This window comes from Sceloporus occidentalis, unplaced genomic scaffold, assembly GCF_023333645.1.
Source record: "Sceloporus occidentalis isolate IW3139 unplaced genomic scaffold, rSceOcc1.0.p SCAF_207, whole genome shotgun sequence".
Lineage (NCBI taxonomy): Eukaryota > Metazoa > Chordata > Lepidosauria > Squamata > Phrynosomatidae > Sceloporus > Sceloporus occidentalis.
Genome location: NW_028317187.1, coordinates 1227267 through 1248647, shown reverse-complemented (window position 1 = coordinate 1248647; position 21381 = coordinate 1227267). Strand labels below are relative to the sequence as shown.

Here is a 21381-nt window from a genome sequence, read left to right as displayed (position 1 = left end):
CACTCGTGTATTATTGGGTACTAAGCTATCTTGTGAAAGAAAATGAAGAACTGAGCAGAATAATAGTCTCAATTCCTTTTAAATTGTGACATGTGATTGTTACCTGTATATCAAGGTATTTCTTCTAGAAGCAGTATCATAAAAACAATGGATTTATTCTACTGAGGCCTGTGGATTGCGTGGTATTCTCTAAAATATTTGAAAGGCCTTCTAGGCTCCTTAATAGGGGGGGGTCACGACTCACGAGGGCCCTCACTAGCTCAGAAATCAATGAATCATACTGACAATTGTTAAGCTTTAACACAAGTGCACACATTGTGGGAAACTTTATATAAGCTTTCGGCATCTTGGATGTCTATACTTCCCTTGGAATGAAGAAGAAAATTATATCTGAAGTACCTATAGGGTTCCAAAAGCTTATGTAACACTACAGGTTTTTTTATGCCAAACCATCTAAGGTATCAACTTCAACATAGTAAAGTACTGCAAATTTTAAAAATAAACAAACAAAACAAACATTTTTTCGGCATATAACATCTCCTGAAAGGGGAACACTTATTTTAGGACAGCAATCACTCTTAAAATATGTTCTTATGTTTTAATTCAACAGTGGTGTATGGGATCTTTGCCTTGGAGTGACTCAAAGGACAATATTTATATAGACGAACCAAGCGGTATCATTTTGGAAAAAGTAGTGGATACTTCTTAATGCAGAGTCATCATTAGTTTCTATGAACTACCCAAACTAAGCATTCATCCCAAAAATACACCACATATTTTTATCATATACTGTCATTATAACATGTCTAAGAATACAGTGGGTGTTCATTTAAAAATGTGAGTTAAACTTTAAAAAAAAGAAAAATCTGCAAGGTTTGGAGCTTCCAAATAAAAAGGCGCTACAAGATCGCCCTCTAGTGGTAAGGTTTATCCAATGCAGCCAAATTCTCCTTAAAAATACAGTATTTACCAGTAAGTAACCAAGCCAGTTATCAAGAAAAGTTGTTATAGGTTTGGGAAGGGAAAGAGTATCCCATAGAGGAGATATGTAAAGTTTGTAAAGTATATGCACTTTTATTTTATATATTATAATTTCCACTGTGAAATCAGCAATTGATTAAGGTAGTGTCTAGTTATGGTTGACAAATATCTAAAAAGACAGAATGTCCCATCTTCCCACATTAATATCCATATTTTTAATTAAATAATATAAAGCAGATTCCATAAACAACTACACCTCTAGACATGTATGTTATCCCAATCATACTTCTTTTTTTAAAAAGACTGCTAGATAAATTAAATTTTACCTTAAAAGGTAAAGTTGAAGAGGAACAGTAGAAGACAAGGAAGATTTTCAAACAAAGCAATGTAGGTCACCACTAATAATAAAGTAGTCATATTTAACTTATTTATAATGTACCAAATATAAGACTTATATTATTCCTTTTTGGGGCATGCTAAGATGGGGCCCCTGTCATGTCAATGACAATAGTCTTGGAAATGTAGTTATAAATGAAACGTGATTTATAGAAAAAACATTATACCAAGATATGATATATATTTTATTTACTGCAATTGTGTGCAAACTAAAATGTCAGCGCAAGCAGCTAATTAATAAAACCAACCAACTTAAATCAGAATGTTTTAAAGATATTTTTCTTTAACATTTTATTTTTTTTTTAAATAATTTTTTGAAATACAAAACTTTTTACAAAGCCCACATAATTTCAACAGCTGTCTTTAATTGCTATGAATAGTCCAATTTTACATTCATTTTTATTACCTTTTGTGCCTTTTTCCCTATTCTATTCTACAATTCTATTGTAATAGCTTTGGGTAATTAATACATATGTGCATGCAAAAACCTGTTTCTGTACAAATATTAATATTAAAGCAATACACATTATGATTTAATAATAATCAGCGAAAGATACAACACAAATTACCAAATACAAACAAAAGACAAAAATATTCTTAATATTTTCATATTTTTTTTTTAAATAAAATTAAAAAAGACAAATGGTATGATCAATAAAAATGGTAATCTTTGTTCAGTTACACAAAATCTCTACAGCTCTTTTATGTATAACATTAATATAAGGATCATAGATTGAGGTTCATATAATATATTTTTATTGGAAAAAAATATGTTCATGCTAATTGTACACTGGGTGACGTACTTATCTTAGACGCTCCCAGCCAATCCTTCCATGGCTGGCGTCCTTACAACTGACCACTGAGATACGACATGACCAGTGACGTATCCCGGCCTAGGCCCAGGCATAGGGTGGCAGGACCAGAGGGGGGTGGCAGTCACCCTGGTACAAAACCAGAGGAAAGGTCCCCTTCTTGGGAGATTAAACACCTAAGTGACCTGCCGCACTATGGGCTGGTTACTAGGAAGATCTCCTCAACCAGCCTATTTAGGCTATTGACGCTCTGCTGACTCTTTAGACTTAATTGTATAGGATTATACATTGTATAGGAGACACCAACCATGAAGGTGGAGGGACCTGGGGCAGTGCACTTGGTCAGGCCTACGGCAGCCCCAAAAGGTAAATACAACACCGGACATGAAAGTATATCCTGGTGCTCCACCTGTTAAGGAGACATGATGTCTGGCAGCAGCAGGCTATAAAGTTTGTGGCAGCACACCACATTCCTCCAAAAGTGTAAAGTGGCAGGCTGAGGGGGGGTTAAGAGATCCACTTGTTATTAATCCAATGAACAGAGGCACACTGGGCAGTCTCATTGACCAAAAGAGTGATATGGCCCCAGATTAGTGAGTGGCACCCCCGCCCTCATATATAAATATAACGTAAAATAATTTATTATTTAAAATATTTTTACAGAGTATGTCAGTTGCCTAAAGAGTTCCACCTTATAAGCTAGGCATAGGGATGGGATAATAATGGTTAAATCTCTATGGAGTGGGGAGAATATGGATAGAGATACGTGCCACACACCAAACCCAGCAATGACCGGTAGAACCCAAGACCTCCAGGGATCAGCACTACAGTTCTAAGGTATGTTGATCATCGTGGCAGTTTTAAAAAAAAAAAAAAATTAAATTACTCTTGAAACCCTCATAAAATGCCATGATGATTTTTGGATGATCAGTTAAAATCAAAAGGAATACAAAAAAAACCCATGTACGTTTGCAATCTCCTTTTCTTGAGCTATTAACAATTCATTAGCTCTATATATAACTATTAAGCATTTTTCTTTACATCATAGTGAAATACTGGATGAAGGGAGAATAAAAAATGGATAAATACTATACAGTTTAATGATACCATTTTAAAATACACCCTAAAATGAAGGGATTATGTGCACATCCATACGTACTGACTCCGTGAGTTCTTACTAGCACAGTACATGTGTTAATCAGAATCAGTTATCTACATCTGAGATACTTTCTCTACATTTACATTTGTGTACGATTTCTCAGCTTCGTTATAACCGGGTGGAGGCTTCCTGGTAGAGTCCCTGTCATATCCATTTTCCGTGGGTACTTCTGTTATTGGTGTCATATTAATGTCTTTATGAAGACTATCTTTAGAATCCTATAAAGGAAACGCATATTAAAAACAAATTAAATGTGATACAACATTACATCTTTTCTTTTTTTGGCACAATAAAAGGTATGAGCTTCGACGTCGGTGTGCGGTCCCGCGTATTTTGGGGGGTGTTTCCGCTGCCATCAGTGGGCGTTCCCACTGACCTTAAATGGGGAAATGGGCAGGGAGTGGGGCGTGTCCAGTATCCGCTCCCACAACTCAGAGGATTCGGGTGTCAAACCCGGAGAGTTCCCAATTATGCTAATATGGCAATATACATTTTTCTTACCATTTTTTGGTAGTGTGAAAGTGCTAGATTTCTGATTTTGTTTTTAATATCTAAGATGTTACGTTGCATTTATTTTGTTAGGAACCTATGTTCGGCCATCAGATGCCCAACACTATTACTGAATAAACATATATCTAAAAATCTGTCCAGCTAGGACAGCTTGTGTAACTGAATTAAAGGTATGATCTAGTAGCTATAAACAGAAACACTTACAAAATCTTCTTCGGTATCATGAGGAACCCCACACCAACACATCTTTTTGTATTTATCAGACCAAAAGCAGAAAAGGTTGCAGATTGGTCTGATTAACAATGGCTTGATGTTCCGTCCATGCTCACGTCCTAGAAGAAATTACATAAAATAACTTTTTCTTTCTTTTTTTTTAAAGAAGCAAATAGAATCAGACAAAATAGCAAAAGTATTGAAACATCCACCAAACTTCTCGTACCTGTTATAAAACTGATCAGAAGGCCAGCAATAATGCATGACAGGCAGCCCACTGCACTATAGTATAGGTAGGATATACTATACCAGTTATCGGCGAGAAGAGATCTATACAGAGAAAAACAGCATATGAAGTCAACACAATGTTCAACATTAAATCACCAGAACTTGTTCAGTCTGAACATTAATGTTAAATAAAGGCCAGATGGCTCCAAATCCACCATAACCATCACAGCTTTCTGTAGCCGACGTTATTCACTATGCTCAGTCAATCAACCTACCTAGATGAAGATGCTATTACTTTTTGTTGTAGTAGAAGAGAGGAAGGTAGCTATCAGTCAGGGTCTTCACTACCTTCGATCTCAAGTGTAAAGTTTCAAAAAGGAACAAATTATATCCACACTTTATGAATATCTCTTATAAAGCAATTTCTCTTACTTAGTAAGATGTTCATGTTGGTAAACATAATTTGGATTTTACCTTGATGGAGCTGTGGTGGGTAGAGTTGTTGGAAGATATGTTGATAGTAACTCTGTTGTATTAGATGTCACATTAGCTAATATGCATTCATCTGTCCTTAATTCAAGGGGAAATGTCTTGCTTGGTGGTGCAGGGTAAATAAATCCTCCAATTCCAACCCAAAATGACATGACAAATCCAGTTAAAAGGCCTCCAAGAGCACCCTACAATACAACAAATATGAAGGATCAAGGGTCTTACAAAGTCTATGGGCAACAAAAGTGTCCATTGGTAAAAGGTTGTCAGTATATCTTGGAATTAAACATTTACAACCTTGACAAAGTGGTTAAAAATTATATGGTGAAAGCCTGTAGTTGAATAAATATGAAAAAAACTAAAAGCTAAACTGGTTTTATGATTCACCAAATTCTTTGTGGAAATATACATAGTTGGCTACCAATAGGCCGTGACATAAGAATATTCCTATGGAAAAACCTATATACCTTTCAGTGACTTCAAGATTAACTAGCAGATATCGTATCCTAGGGGCCTAGGCAGAAGTAGAACATTTGCAATGAGTTTTCTGTTCCATGCTAGGTGCACATGGTGCTATATCACCTGCCAGCTCTTTACACATATGCTTAGATGGACTATTGACCACCAGTTCAGGTTGTAGCTTAAGAAAAGCACTTTCTTCTATAGCCCCATCTAACCACCAGTCAGGTTGTGAGGTATGAAATAAATGTTATGTTCTACCAAGAAATAAGTATAGTTCTGACATGAGAAACATGATTTACCTTCCAGTTCGTACAAGGAAATAGAATACCCAGTGTAAATAACCCTAACATAGGTCCTCCGCACATCCCATGGATACTCAGAGCAGCCTGCAGAAAGAGCAATACATTTTATTCAAATGCCAAGGTTTAGACATTAATGGCTGTGTGTTGAGTTATTTTTAAGGGAACAGCAAATTTACTCTGTTATACAGGCTGTACACTCACTACTTTACATTGTAGCAGAGTGTAATTTCTCCAGTGTTGTCCCATGAAAAGATATAATAAAATATTTACAAAAATGTGAGGGGTGTACTCACTTTTGTTAGATACTGTATACATATATATATATTCACTCACATAATTACGAATATATTTATATGCATAGTTTGGTGACATTGTTTTTGTATGATTATTTAAAACTACCACTTCCATCCCACTTTAACTTCTTTTCTTGATATCGAAGACTTATTACTATAATAAGCAGACCTCTTCGCGAGGTAAGGAAGATTAGGCCTCACTTACCTGAACAACCCCTCCCATAAAGGATGCAACCACAGCCATAACGGTGCACAGCACGCCAAACACTACACCTAGAGAAGCACACCAAATATTTCATACATATGAAAAAGTGATGGAATGTGACAATTCATACTTGACTAAAGCCATGCTGTAAATTTGTCTTTCTGGGAATGGAAAGTTCCAAAGATCAAATACAATACTGAAGCACTGTGTACGAAGAATGTTTCTGAATTAGTTTAGCAGGCGGTGGTAATGTTACCATTACATTTTAACAAAATTATCAAAAACACACCTTAATAAACTTCCAACATGCCCTCTGATTGCTAAAGATCCATCCAGTTAGAGCTACCAATTACTCTCTGTATTACCATATTGGGATCCAGCCTCCCTATCATATTGGGATTGGGATACAGCCTTCCTGTCATATTGGGATTCAGTCTCCCTATTTAGAACTCTGATGAAGGACATCTGATTTTGGATTTGTATTGGAATGTCTTGTACAGCGGGCAATTACTTTCAAGGGATCCACGTATAAAGTGGATATAGAGGCAAAATGTGATCATTGTTAACCTTATTTGCATGCGCCTACCCAGAATCCCTTGTGGTTGTGGAAGCACCATGAGATTTCTGAGCGAAAAACAAGCCTTCTGGCTTGTCTGGTGTCTGTAGATGAGTGTTTAATAATACTTCTACTACCCCTTAAATTTAAGTGGAACGGTTTTCCATCACCTTTTACCCACCATAACTTATGTAATGGTATTGGAATGTTGAGTCAGTTAGTCTACAATCTAATCATCAAATAATATTTAATACAGCTACTCACATAATCCTTTGCTAATCCAAGTACTTTTCTTATCACTGATGTTTTTGAAAATGTTCTTCACGATGTCTTCATAGGTAACGGTTGCAAGAGCATTAATGCTGGCAGCAACTGTACTGTAAATTACATAAGAAACACAGATGGTTGTGTAAACCTACTGTTATCATTTATAAAGGGCCCATGCCAGATACAATTGGGTTCGGCAATATCATAGTTACACTTCTTTTTAATCAAGCCAACTGCTGTTGGAGCATTTCCTTGGAAATATCATCTTATGCCTACCAAAAAAATTCCCTTGATGATGGTAGGATCTCAAATTTTCCTTGTCAAAATATTGGTTGCATATTGATGCTAAAGGACTCAAATCCTTACACAAAGACAGTAATAAATAATTACCTCAACGTTCCACTGAAAGCACAAGCGACAAATAGCCCGGGGAGTCCGGGCAGTGACGAAAATATGGTCATAACAAAATATGGCATCATCTAAAAAATAACATAGAAATGCCGATATTACAAGCTGTATCAAGGAAATAGTTTACATATTTCATAGTTTACTTCATTTTGGTTATTGTAATGGTACTTTATTTCTACATATTAAGAGATTTTATTTTCCTCGAGTATATTTAAAGAATAATTAAAGAGTAATTAAACTTTGTTTTTAACACCTAATGATTCAGCAAACCTTACATACATGAAAATTTAAGTTTTGAGTACCAGGACATTGTCACTTATTCACCACCCATCACCTCCTGCTGCATGTATCCTTTCGCCAACCATACAGAAGCCATGCTGTACATATAGAGGAGGATCTGACACTATGTATGGATGGTGAGTGTACTGTTGGCAAGGGTGAGCACCAACATTGCTCATGGTGGACATTTACTCGGGTCTGTGGGGGACAATTTAATGATGTTCTATAGACCTTCACAAACCTTGCCATGGACACTTTGCATATGCAGAAAAGACAATGACATGGAAGTGGTCTTTGCAGAGAGTGAGAGAGTTTAAGGGAGTGTGAGAGAACGGACTACAAGTAAGTGAGAGTGAAAAAGCAACGAAAGGTGAAATTATGGACCAGCTGAGCAAAGAAGAATATGCTCTGGGTGGGTGAGGTTGAAACGTACATAAAAGGGATTTAAGAAAGTAGGATAGGGAGGTTTATTTCAAAGGAGGAAAAATATTAGAACAAGAGATCATAATCTAACACTAGAGGGCCACAGGCTTAGCGTAATGTAAGGAAGTTTTACATTGCAGAGAGGATGGTAGATAAGGGGAACAGCCTCCCAGCAGAAGTAGTAGACATTAATAAAGTGAGTGAATGTAAACATGAGACATAAAATAAGATGTCTTATTTTTAAAGAGGAAAAAAAGGGCAGACTACATGGGCTATCAAATTCTATGTTTCTATCATTGTTTGGCAGATAGAGAGTTAATTGAGGTAGTGATTTTTGCTTTGTTTCACAGTGGCTTGGGGGCAGCCTGATATGTATAACCAGATCATAATAATAATAATAATAGAAAATATAAATGTGGCTTTTGTTTAGGCTCTAAGCAAGTGTTAGGCAAGTTTATTTGCACAATAAATGATGTTAAGTCATTTCAGGAAATGTTGTGCTTGCTATGAAGTCCAAGGTTATGCAGTGGGAATGTTAGATGATAACAGCATTGATTATATATATATATATATATATATATATATATATATATATATATATATATAGCTTTATAAAGCATTGTTATCGATTGTTACTTCATCAAGGCTTCTTTACAGGTCATGGGAACTTGACAGGGCTATTGGATCTAACCGCCACAGGGGCACAGTCTTGCTTCAGCAAATAGGAAAGGTTGATTTACATGACTATTGTATGGTGCAGAATTGTTAAAACTTATTAGTGCTTCATGAAAAATAACGCTGATGTGAATACCCACCTGATCTGGTGCTGAAATAAAGCCAGCAGTCCAAGGATCACAGCCTTGAAAATGTGCATACATGACCAATCCGGAAAATACGGCGCACACTAAGATTATCCACAGGCCAACCAAGTTAAGATATAGGGCTCTGGAAAAAATAGTGAAAAGTCAGTGTATGATGGTTAAATCCTAACCCAACCTTTAAGTTGGAACCAATCAACAACAATCAGTGACTTATAGAGGAGAGATAACTTAATGAGGATGAATGCAGATCCTAAGAACAGGAAGTTAAGATTGCTGCTCATGTGGTTTATTATTATTATTATATATATATATATATATATATATATATATATATCATGGAACTATATATAGCAGACTTTGGTAACGGTGTAAGCTTTAAGCACTCGGCTACTTTAAACTATTTCTTGACATTTCAGAAGCTGTGGTCTACCATTCTTATCATTACAAATTAGACATCTTTTTTTCATTACCTGAGAATTTTAGACTGAATCAGAATTCATAATTAAGTTAATTTCATGATAAGAGCTTTTCTGACATAGAAAACACAAATTCAAAAAAAGTCTCCAAAGGGTGGTAAGGAATGAAGTAGAGTCTAAAAAAGTAGCAATTAAGATAAAGCCGCAGCAGATAAATACATAGTTATAAAACAATTATTATCAGTATTCAATGTTCATCACTTTAAACATAGGATAATTACTATTGCATTATTTATGGCACTCATCTAGAAGAAAAGAAGCAATGCCAAAGTTCTTTTCTTAAGGAACAGATGAAAATGATCTGCTATCTTATGCTGCAGGATTTAATATCACCAAGGGCCACACACTGCGTCAGCTGATTTTATGGTGTTTGGTATTTGTATGTTATGTGATATTTTAAAGCAGAGCATAAGTGCTAATTATTATCTTGGGTAATAATATAGAAACAGGTTAAATTTAGGAGGCCCCCTTTTTCTTTCAACTGTTTATGAACTAGGATCATAAGATATAATCCTAATTCTACAATTTAAGTAGGATGTCGACATCATGAACTTCTAAAACAAGATTGATAAAAACATACAGTTTTGCGTGTTTTTCTGTTTTGCAGGATATGCATCTTTGGACCGTTGACTGATTTACTCCATAAATTCCTAGCCAAGTAAATGTGCCACCCACTGCAATTGTCCAAAACGTATGTCGCTGCAATGGATCAGGACTGAAGCTTTAAAAACAAAAAGTAAAAACAAAAGTCAAACAAATGTATCAATTAAATGTAGTATTCTATCTATCTAAACAAGAAAAGTAGTCAAAGCAAAAACGGGCACTGACTATTACTGACAGGTTACTGCATTGTCAGTTTAGAAGGACCTTGACATCATCTGTTTATATTTGGGCTCTTGCTGTTTCTTACAGCCATGTCATGAATTTAGTAGGATCATTTTTAGGGTTACATAGTTACATAGTTCATAAGGTTGAAAAAAGACCTAAGTCCATCAAGTTCCACCCTTCTACCTAACCTTCCTCTTCTGGATCCAAAAGAAGGCAAAAAAACCCCTAATTCAACTACTTCAAATTCTGCCATCAGGGTGAAAAAAATCCTTCTTGACTGCAAAAGGCAATCGGATTTCTTCTTGGATCAATGGGTTCTATTTCCAATTTGACCATGTTTACCATAAATTCTTTGGAGAACAAAACTCATAAACATTTTTGTACCTCCCTCTCTATGTAATAAATATTTTCTTTGCATTGAATAAAAAAAGTTCTTAATTGTGTAACTGATACAACTCTTTTCATTTATTTGATTGAATCGCTGTGGCCTTCCTCCAGAATTCCTCCGTTAAATTTCAGTATTCATATTCGGGTAGCATTCAGGAATTCTTGGCTTGTAAGGTTAACAGTCTAATTACACTAAGTTTTCAGTGAATTGTCTAAAGATGTGAACATTTGCGAAGGTCAAAATGTTGTGAAAAGCTTATGGAAGCTCTAGGTGAAGCTTTAGTAAAACCCCAAGTCTGTGACTCCCCAATTCTAACCCTTCCATTAGAAGGGATGAGTGATTTCTCCCTAAAACCAGAAGTGGATAACTCAAGGAGAACGTTTACACCTGGAAGAAAAAATCTTTTTTTTTCTGAATACTTTTCCCACATTTCAATTTCAAAAGATTAAACCTACAAACATCCTCCTTTGACTTACTCTAATATATCCAGACGTGATCCATTCATGGCTGTCTCCCAAATCTTAGTAGGTCCCCCATTTTGGATTGTCCCTTCAATGAGGACAGATAAAAATCCAATGACCATAACGACCATCTGGAATGCATCGGTCCACACAACAGCCTTCAAACCTCCCTAAACAGAAATGAAAGCAGATAATCATGAATGAACAAGTGTATATTGGCGTTATATTATAAATAACTGCTGCATCTTTCACATAGGTGTATAATGTTAATTACCTGATTACATATGAGTTAAAGAAATACTAAAACGCTGGCAGGTTTCTATGAAGAATAAAGCTGAAAACCCTGAACTAGCAGAAAAATCAAGACAAACACTTTTATTTTCTACCAAACATCTTATAGAGGGTCCATTTAACTGATTAATTTGTTTTCTATAAAACATTTATGAACCCAAAGTTTCTTATTTTACTTGCTACATAATTGATATTTCTTTAAATTTATTTTTTTAAAGTTTGCTAATGTTGTTCTAGGAGAATACAACTGGTGCGGTAGAGTTAATGTGCAGCTGAACAACACTTACCAAGGTACAGTAGAAAGTGCATACGATACCAGTGGCAAATACAGATCCCCACAGATTGAATCCAGTTACTGCAAATGAAACAATTAAAAACAATTAATTTGATACAGATATAGTATTCATGGGGCAGAACTATATATCATCCACTATGTTAATTTGCTGTTGACATTGCTGGTATACATTCTCCTTTCTTCTTTTCTTGTTAGAACGTTGTCTAATCAACATGACTAAGGTATCTTTTTAGTTAAAATATTCTTTAAATATTAAAATATTTTAATATTTAAATAGTTTAATATTTAAAGAATAAAATATTTAAATATTTAAAATAGTGGGAGTCCTTCATTTTTAATGGTGTGTTTAGAGGTGTAGTATAACCTCAAATATATTATAATATATGACAAATATACTTAAACAAATGTAATTTCTAAACATAGTTTCTGTATTTTAGATACACATTCAGAGACTGAGGAAAAAAAGTTCTTGTGACTTTCTAAAAAGTGTCTCGTCGTAACACCTGTAGTTATAAGAAGATGAACGAGGCATGTGGAAGAATAATGTTTATAATTACTATATTATTAACAAATTTAATTTCTAAACACAGTTTAGAGAGAAGACCTTTAAAAGTGATTCACTCACACCTAAAATAAATCATTGCAAAGCTGTGGTCATGTGAAGGAAAAATATCAAGGAGTCGGAATATTCCTTTGGATTTTTGATGACTGCTCAAATTCTAGAGCTCAGCTCAACATGCCGTCAGCTGGTTTAAGAATTTCAATGCAATCTCTTTTTGTAGAACACCCAAGTCCATGAAAAGGCCTAAGACAGACCTTTGGAAGCCTCAGTGAACACCCCAAGGAAAAAAACTTAACTCGACCTTGGTCCAACATGGTCTCTATTCCTCAAACTGATGGTAACATTAGTTTGAACTGTATAGGAAACCTGGCTTTTATTACCCCATATTAAAAGTAGATTGCAGTTCAATTTTTGTTTTTTTTTAAATTGGGCTTTTGAGGTCAATGATCTGGCACATTGTAATATTTTTTATGTAATACATATTTATAATACATTACTTAGCAAGGTTAAACTCAGCTAGACATTTTACGATGTTTTCATAGGTAAATGCCAAACAAGGCTCATGCATGCAATTATATGTCATATCTTAACATAAACTAATTGTTGATTGTGTGTAATTGCATAATGGTAAAAATTTGTGTCTCAGAGAAACAATTCCAGAAAATCCACTTTATGAAACTCCTTCGCTTCATTGTTCATTATGAAGAGCCAACATTGGCAGGTTTCTCCCACAAGAACGACTGAGCTGGCCCTGTATATTGTATAATTCAATATCTAAGGAGACTTGGAAAATTCTCACTGATTTAACTATACATTATACAGGACCAATGAAGACCTTCCTGCAGCAGAGGCTCACTGGTGTCGACCCTTCATAACATATAGTGAAGTGAGGAAGTCAACAAACATTTTTTTATATTTATTTTAATATTATTTAACTAATATAACACATTTGACATCTACCGCATCCTGACAGAGTGAATCTTTTAAGGTTACATTTAGTAATAATTTAATATTGTAACATTCACAATGGCTAATCACAAACATAAGTATGGCAGTAAATAGAAACTATCAATGTGTGTAGAGAACCCACTATTGCTACTTAAACATTCTTGGAAGAAGTCATAATGCGCCATCATGGGTCACAATCACAACTGCACCACAACTAACAGTCAAGAACAACGAATAATTCCAGGAAATAAAACTATTTGAAACGCTTTTGTGTAACTGCACCAGAGTTTCCTGTATTTTCACTAAGCATCCCCAAAACAACTTTACATTAATCTATAGAATACCTAAAGGTTCTTCTTAGACACACTCTAATTTTCACTCTATATTAATCAAAGTTTCAAATTAAGCAGAGTAGGTAGGACAGTTCCGATGTATGGTTGCAGTATTTTATTAAGAAATGTTGGCTTCTGTAACTGTTTAGAACACGTAGCCCTCAACTATAACGTACCTGGCCTCCTTATTCTAAGTGACTTCTTACGTTATTTGTTTTGAAATCTCTCTACCTTATTAAAGAACTAGCGATGGACGCGACACTTGGACCTGAACAACCGTTCCAATCATAAATACTGAATATTCATCTTATTGAGTAGATAGACTCCTTGGGACTAAACACCCTTTCACTGATTTATAATTCATATGGACTTTTGTGATTCTCTTCACATTTTAATAAAGTGCCTGAGTGTTATGGATTATAGTGATCTTGCTCCATTACACACCTATTTCCATGCTGTTTCCAGTACTCATAATACATGAGTGTTTTATTTTCACTGGTATCCTTGGTTTCATCTGTTTCAACATTATTAGTGTTATATAGGTATACAACTTATTGTAAATATTTAAATGGATTCAAGATAAAGTTATAACCCTATCGTAAAAATGCTTGGGTTGTTTAGTCTGTCTATTGTAGGTAATTCTGAACATGATGTTTGTCATCCACTATACTTTGGTTAAATAAGTGCAATTATGTGTATAATGTTACATGTTACTGTTTGGGTTGTAATGCATCAAATTCCATTTTATTGCATGTCACTGAGGTTGAAAACCTAAGTAATGGTGAACTTTGAGTTGATTCTTTAAATAGTAACATAATAAATTTTTCAACATAAATAAAGTTTCAAGATTGTCTCCCTGTTACAATCTTACCACATGGTTGTTATGTATGGAGGGGTTGGAACCTCATATTAGGGGCTATTCACAATTAGGTATAAAAGGAACTGGCACCAGTGACATATTTACTAGCTGCCACCTCTGCACTACCATGAAGTGCCAGGGTATGATGTCATAGCCCGGTGCTCCGCCTTTTAAGGAATGCGCGGTGCATCATTATCGACCCTGAGTTTTAATGAGGGTCTGGGCTAAAGGCTGTCTCTAACGAGTTTCCCTTGTCTCTAACCGAGTTGGTTATTCAGCTTATTAGTTACAATGGGAATTTCCATCTAGGCAGTGCTATAGTACGAACTCAGCCCTTTGTCAATAACCCCTCTGAACTCAATGAAAGCACTTTTTGCATATAATATGTTCTGAAATTTTAGTTTGCACATTGAATTTACTAATATGTTAAAAGAGTCATTTGTTTTTCAATCAAAAACATACCTTGATTCAGCGCTAGCGCAGGTGCGTAGACTACGACTCCTGTGTACAATATCTGGGGATCAAAATTTGCAGAGAATTATATGTAGGGAAACAGAAACTTTGAGGTCTAAAAATAAATGTTTAACATAAAAAAATAAACATGTTTTGACAAAAATGTCATAATTCCTTGGAGTGTTTGTGGTTTTAAGTCTATTGTGGTATAAATTGTGGTTTGCCTGATGTCTTGCTTTGCTAACCCTGGAGCAGATGAATGGGTAACCCCAAGTATTGTCTCCATCAAATTCCAACCACGTACTATTTATGTTTCACCTCTCCCATTGGGTTATTTTTCACTTTTCCTAAAAATCAGTTAATAGATCAGTTGTCCAAAGCGTATCCTTGAATCTGCACCTGTCTAGCGATTGGGAGACTAGATTTCTGACCCGTTAAACATAAATCAGCTAAGTGAATATCAAGTGCATCATTAACCACAAAATACAGAGGCGTCAGACTAATAGAATATAGGCGTCATAATATAGAATAACCACACTTGAAATTGGATTTTGATTGAAACAGGCAGGACATTTTCATGATGATGTACTGCTTTAATTATTTTCTCTGTGCCTAATTTATTTGCTTCTCCCATAAGGTCTGTATGAAAATATGAGACAGAAAAGAAGAGACAATGAATTTAAAAGCGCCTGGAGGGCCTTGGGTGTCTGGTTCCATCAATGAACGTTTGTACTGCTTGTTAGAACGTTAGAAAATAACCCATGTACAAAGATACTTACAGTTTGTATGATATACATAATTGTAGCAGCATATCGAACAACTCTGCTGAACCGTAGTTCCAAATACTAGAGGGAAAAAAGTAAGCAAAGCAATGTCATCGTTAATGGATTTATATACTGTATATATCTTCATAAACATATTATACCTCTCCAAATACTATTATGCGACTAAAGGGTCCAACATATACTATATACTTGTACCACTGACCAGACATGCAAAAAAAAATATGATTGTTGGTGGAATTTAGTGTCGTAAATTTATGCTTAGGATCCAAAATATGGTTAAGAAGACTATCATATGGTCATATGGATTCTGAGACCAGATTACAACTAAAGAGTTTTTGAAATCTATAAGATTATATCTATAAAAATTATCTTTGCAGTTGTGATTTCGGTAGGACTGTGACACATTGACAGCCCTGTTCTTTTTAGAAACTTGAAGACCATTGCTAAAAACAGGCAGTGGGAAATAATTATGAATACTGAATATACCTTAATAGGCTTGTTGTTATTACCATTTTATTTGAGATTATCCTCTTACATCAACTTGGGTGGTAGTATGATTGTGTGTTAGGTGGGGCAGGGGGTTGTTCTAATCACATGACCACAGCTAGACATTCAACCTTGGGGGTCAATCTATCGATCTTTTTTGAATGATATGTCTAGTTGGGTGCTTTTCGAGCAGGAAGCTGCTGTGCAACTTAGAAGGAAATAAACTTGAATAAAAATGGCTTCTTTAGATTTGAGATTTTTTTGGAAAAAAAAAATCAATTACAAGCATCTTTAGTTCTGCGGTGTGAATGAGTAGAATTTTACAAGCTTGTCCGTCATCTTGCACTTACTATTTGAATTAGATTTATTTTAATTAACAAAAAAAAAAATAAACACCTGCTCAAACCCTTCCATCTGTCACAGCAGCTCGTTATACTCCTTACCAGAATCCTGATCTTTGGCTATTCTCTGAAGCAGATGTAATGCCAACTTCTCCTAATTCAATTAGACATGCAAATTACATGAAAACTTGTGTGATTCGCTTATCTCACAGAAAGCTAGCTGGTAACTCTCCATCAGCCTGGTTACTTTCCCCTGAGCTGATCTCAGTATTCTCACAATTTCTTGGTGAATACGTTGAAGGTCTCATTACTTGGGTTTTTTAGATACCGTATATTCAACCAAGTTTCTATCTTTTTTTTTATAAAATATAGGGAGCAGACCAGTGTTCCAATCATGCATCCTTTGTAGCCCCTTTAATTTGTGTCAAGCAGTGGGATTTGTGCCTTTGTTGCACATATCAATTTGAACTGCTCACTCATGTACCAGTAATGACATCATTGGTGGCATGAGGATATGATGTCATGGCTGACATTATAAGCAGACTGCAGGGATGAAAATTATCTCTGTACAGGTGAGGATGAGTTATCACAACGGACAAAAGGGTCAGCCTACAGGGAACAAAAGGTCTAACTTCCTCTGCCAGAAGATCCTGTACAGCAAAGAGGGTAAATATTGGACCAGCCATGGGATTTCAGAGGAGGTCCTTAAAGCACCCCCATCCACCTCAGTTAATCATTTGGCTACTGTTAAGGATTGAGCCAACAGGACCTCTTAAAGTAAAAATTGAGAGCTTCTGTAAACTTGGGCTGACAAATCATATCGTATGTAAACTTCCAAGATCACCACAACAACTAAGGAAAACTAATAACTTACTGGGAAGAGCGGTAAATGTGGATATAACCTACACATAATACCATAATGTTGGGATCCTGTAACAATTTGGAACATAAAATGTCACTCAAACATTAATATTAAATATTGGGGGAAAACAACTTTAAAATCCTCCTGTAGATGTCTGTGGATTGTTGCTATTATTGTAATACAAAGAACAACCACATGCCCAATCAATTGCTCCAGTCTTGCCTTAATAAATATTGAATTGACCTTTTTTCTTCAACAATCTGTTTTTAGATGTTTTCTTAATATTGTCTTCTATTACATTTATATAAATCTTTATTGTAGATCACCCTATACTATTGTTATATTTTAAGATAGTTGCTGTATTGTTATAAGCCATCTTTTTGTTATTTGGAACAGGTTTGGAAATTTTAATCCTGCATTTATAACTAACTATATTTACTCCTTTACATGATTTTAGAAAAAAAAACAAAAAACAAAACAAAGTGGCTAATACCTACCTCATAGGTGCTGGTGATACCCGATCTGTAAAATACTGGTATAAAGAGCTCAGCAGAAAATGTTATTACAAATGTATAGGCAATAATAAAATATAGATAGAATGCTCCAAAGCGAACAACTTCTGATGGGGTTCCCAACACTGTAATAGCAGACATAAAACTGGCTGTCAATGAAAGAGCCACGGGTCCACATGTCATCTGCCTTCCGCCTATTAGGAATTCATTAGACGTTTTCTTCTTTCTCTCTTTAATTGCAAAGAATACTCCGATTCCAGCAGACACTACTAAGAGTGCAGCGAATACCACGTAGTCCCATTCTTTAAAGCCTTTGATCTCAGGAGCTACAAAGTTTGACATATTTCAAGCTTTGATGCTCTGGGTTTATTATTATTGTCTTTCTCGAAAAATAATCAATGAAAAATATTCATAACACTAAAAAAAAAAAAACTTGGAAAAAGGTTTAACAATGCTAAGATTTGTAACTTAAAAAAGGTAGATAAATATTTAGCTTGTAAGCACACGGCCGTAGGTGCCTGATGTGCGAAAGAACATTTTGGTGGGTTATGACAACATAAATCATGTCTACGGCAGTTCAGGTGAGCCTACTAGATAAAAACTAACCAATCGCATTACTCGGTCACTTGTTTTATTATTTAGTTAAACATTACTCGCGTTCACTGAAATAACCCATAATGCTTTAAATGGTCATTATGTGTTATAAAGCTGGCTTGTAACAACAGCAAAAGGAAAGTGAATTGGTCTCTGGACCGTACGTCTAACTGAGCTGATTTCTATCTGTACTGAAGCTAGAGTGCAGACTCTACTTTCTTCACTCTGAAATTGACACTTTTGTAACTAAATGCAGTATTAGGAACATTTGGCTTGATTCAATAAAGTGTCTAAAATCTAGCCTTATGGACAAAAAAGACAAAAAAATATTTTCACTAATAAGTAATTCAACTCATAGGGACCATAGCCAACTAACTGCTAACTGTTCCAACTCACGTACCCATTTATCAAAATTAACTAATTTACACATAGCAAAATTAAAATTTCCACTTGCCTAAGTACATCAAAACAAACTTCTGGGCAGGCAGTTGAGATCAAAGTGGTTGAACAATTACGTTCAAATAATCTAAAGTTACAGGAAATAAAATTAGTGAAATGGAAAGTAACTAAAACTGAAATAAAACCTTTACATATAAATGTAAAATAATTTACATTAACTTCATGTATATTTTATAAATACAAAAGGACCACTGATTTGCAGGATAGAAAATGATTGGGAAAGTCTAAGGGAACTCATTATCTATAACCTGGGCAGCCATCTTGGGGGCCCCATGCCCCTCCCATTAACCCACCCATGTCCATCCCACTGCCCCACCCATTTCTCCACCTAAGATCCTCTCATAAGCACACCTTAAGAGAACAGGGGCACCTACATTTGTTGGCTCAGGAGGAGGTAGGCCAGTGCCCAGCATAATCAAGGTCCTTACACACAATGTCTGAGTGGCGGAAAATTACACCTTGACCCAGTGGCAGTTGGGACTCTGCCGCCAAGCAAAGGCTTCTCTGCTCTCCCAGGTACATTTGTACTTGTTGTACCCTACCTGCAGGTGACCATGTGTATAACTTGGAGGAAGGAAGAGTAAGAAGATATGGTAGAAACAGTAAAATACTTAAAAGGATTTAACAAAGTAGATGAGGGATAAGTCTATGGTTCTATGCTTGCCAAACAAGTAGAATTATGACGATTCACTTGTGAGGCTTTCATGTCAGAATTCTGTCAGTCTTCATGTAACGCAATGGATAGCTACAGCAATGAAGACAGAGAGAATTCTAGCATAAAGCACTGGAAAGGGAAAGTCCTCTTGTACATTACATAGATACACTGTAAAAACCTGGAGGAATCCTACAGAGGAAAAAATAAAATTTCTTCTTAAGAGATTTCTTTGCCTAACATACTAGAGAGTAGACTTGAACGCTGGCCAACTCTTCGCGTTTGTCATCGTGGGGGAAAAATTCTTCGTATTCCATGAATATTCGCCCATTCCTGTGTTCGGTTGGGGCGAATATTTGTTTTTTGCTGTTTTTTTGTAGAAGGGGTTAATACGGGGTTAACGCGGTACGCACTACGCAGCAGCTTTGGTGCCAGGATTTTAAATGTCCGTACGAGCAACTCTATTGGTCGTCGGCCGGGGCCTCCTCTGCCATAAACCAATGAAGTTTGCACGACTGACGAAGAACCTACGGATTTCCGCTCCCGTTAACCCCTGCGATGCTGTGTAGATAAGGTAGGCTAGATGGGGAAGGGGCTGTCACGACCTCCCTACACTGGCACTCACCGCGGAAGTTATTCCACCTGGAACACTACGACCAAAGGAGGAGCCCCTGGCAGCAGCACCCCAGGATTTAGACGATCCCAACAGCAAGGAGGCCAGATAAGGTAGGTATAGGTAGAAGATACGGAGTTGGTGGTACAAGGTGACAGGCTTAGCAGAGACTGGAAAGCCGAACCAGGATACGGACACAGGAACCCAACGAGCCGTGGTCGAGATCCAGAGAGGTAAGCCGTGGTCGAGATCCAGAGAGGGTAGTCAGGTAAGCCGTGGTCGAGATCCAGAGAGGGTAGTCAGACAAGCCGTGGTCGAGATCCAGAGAGGGTAGTCAGACAAGCCGTGGTCGAGACCAGAGAGGGTAGTCAGACAATCCGTGGTTCAGCAATAAGATCAGCAAGGCACAGTACAAAATCGGCAGGCAAAGAAAGGTCAGGCAAGCAAAGGGTCAAAAATTAGCTGGAAGTAACACAAAACACAACCGAGCATAAAGACCACAACAGGGTAACTAGCTAGAGAACTTCCTGACTTTTAAATCTGGCGCCAGAACCTAACCCCGCCCCTGAGATGACGTCATCGAGAAGCTCTAGCCGGCCATCCAAACCACGCCTCCAGTTGCGTGGCAACGAAACGCTCCTGCCGCGAAGAGACCGAGAGGAGGTAAGTGCCCGACTCCGGTGATCTCCATTGCTGCAGGCTGGCTGCTGCAGCGTGGAAAGATGATCCCCGGAGGAAACCCTATATGCCCCGGATCTCGGAGGAACACAGGCATCCGCCTGCCTGTGTCTGCCGAGATCCGTGTCAGTGACACTAGACCTCAGCGCCCGGCGTTCACAGGCATCGGCTTGCCTGTGTCTGCCGGGATCCGAGTCAGTGTCACACGATCTCGGCGTCCGGCGCTCGCAGGCATCGGCTCGCCTGTGTTTGCCGGGAACCGAGACTGCGACCCGCGACCTCGGAACCCGGCGTTCACAGGCCTCGGCTTGCCTGTGTTTGCCGGGATCCGAGGATGTAGCCCGGGATCCCGGAGTTTGCCGTGTACTGGCAAACTCTTGCCGGTACCGGCCGGGACCCGGAACCGTGACAGGGGCCAGGGAGATTTGTAAACGAAGACAAACACGATCACAAAGATTCTTCGTGTTGTGTATCTTTGTCTTCGTATGCATTTTTCTGCCACCATGTTCAGTATTCGGGCTGAACAACGAAAACGCACCCTTCGTGTTCGTTTTCATGTTCCCCCAAATACGAATGCACAAGTCTACTAGAGAGTGCAATTAATGAAATAAAACAGGACATTTAAATGTGCTCAGTGCATCTTTATATACATAGCTGTTTATAACAGGAAGGACTGTTTGAAAATTCTGCCCAAGGTGCACA

General features: G+C 36.9%; 1 protein-coding gene across 1 annotated transcript; it reads right to left on the bottom strand.

Annotated features, from left to right (window-relative positions):
- Nucleotides 1–3401: 3401 nt before the first annotated feature.
- On the bottom strand, nucleotides 3402–18025 carry LOC149277660 (sodium-coupled monocarboxylate transporter 2-like). The gene is made up of 15 exons (XM_089502635.1): nucleotides 17669–18025; nucleotides 15477–15542; nucleotides 14707–14758; nucleotides 11536–11603; nucleotides 10973–11127; nucleotides 9861–10001; nucleotides 8799–8928; nucleotides 7264–7352; nucleotides 6871–6983; nucleotides 6051–6118; nucleotides 5550–5636; nucleotides 4774–4976; nucleotides 4298–4401; nucleotides 4063–4190; nucleotides 3402–3566 (listed from the first exon to the last, which is right to left on the bottom strand). The coding sequence occupies exons 1-15, from the start codon at nucleotides 18023–18025 to the stop codon at nucleotides 3402–3404; spliced, it is 1926 nt and encodes a 641-aa protein (XP_089358761.1).
- Between the last annotated feature and the right edge of the window lie 3356 nt (nucleotides 18026–21381).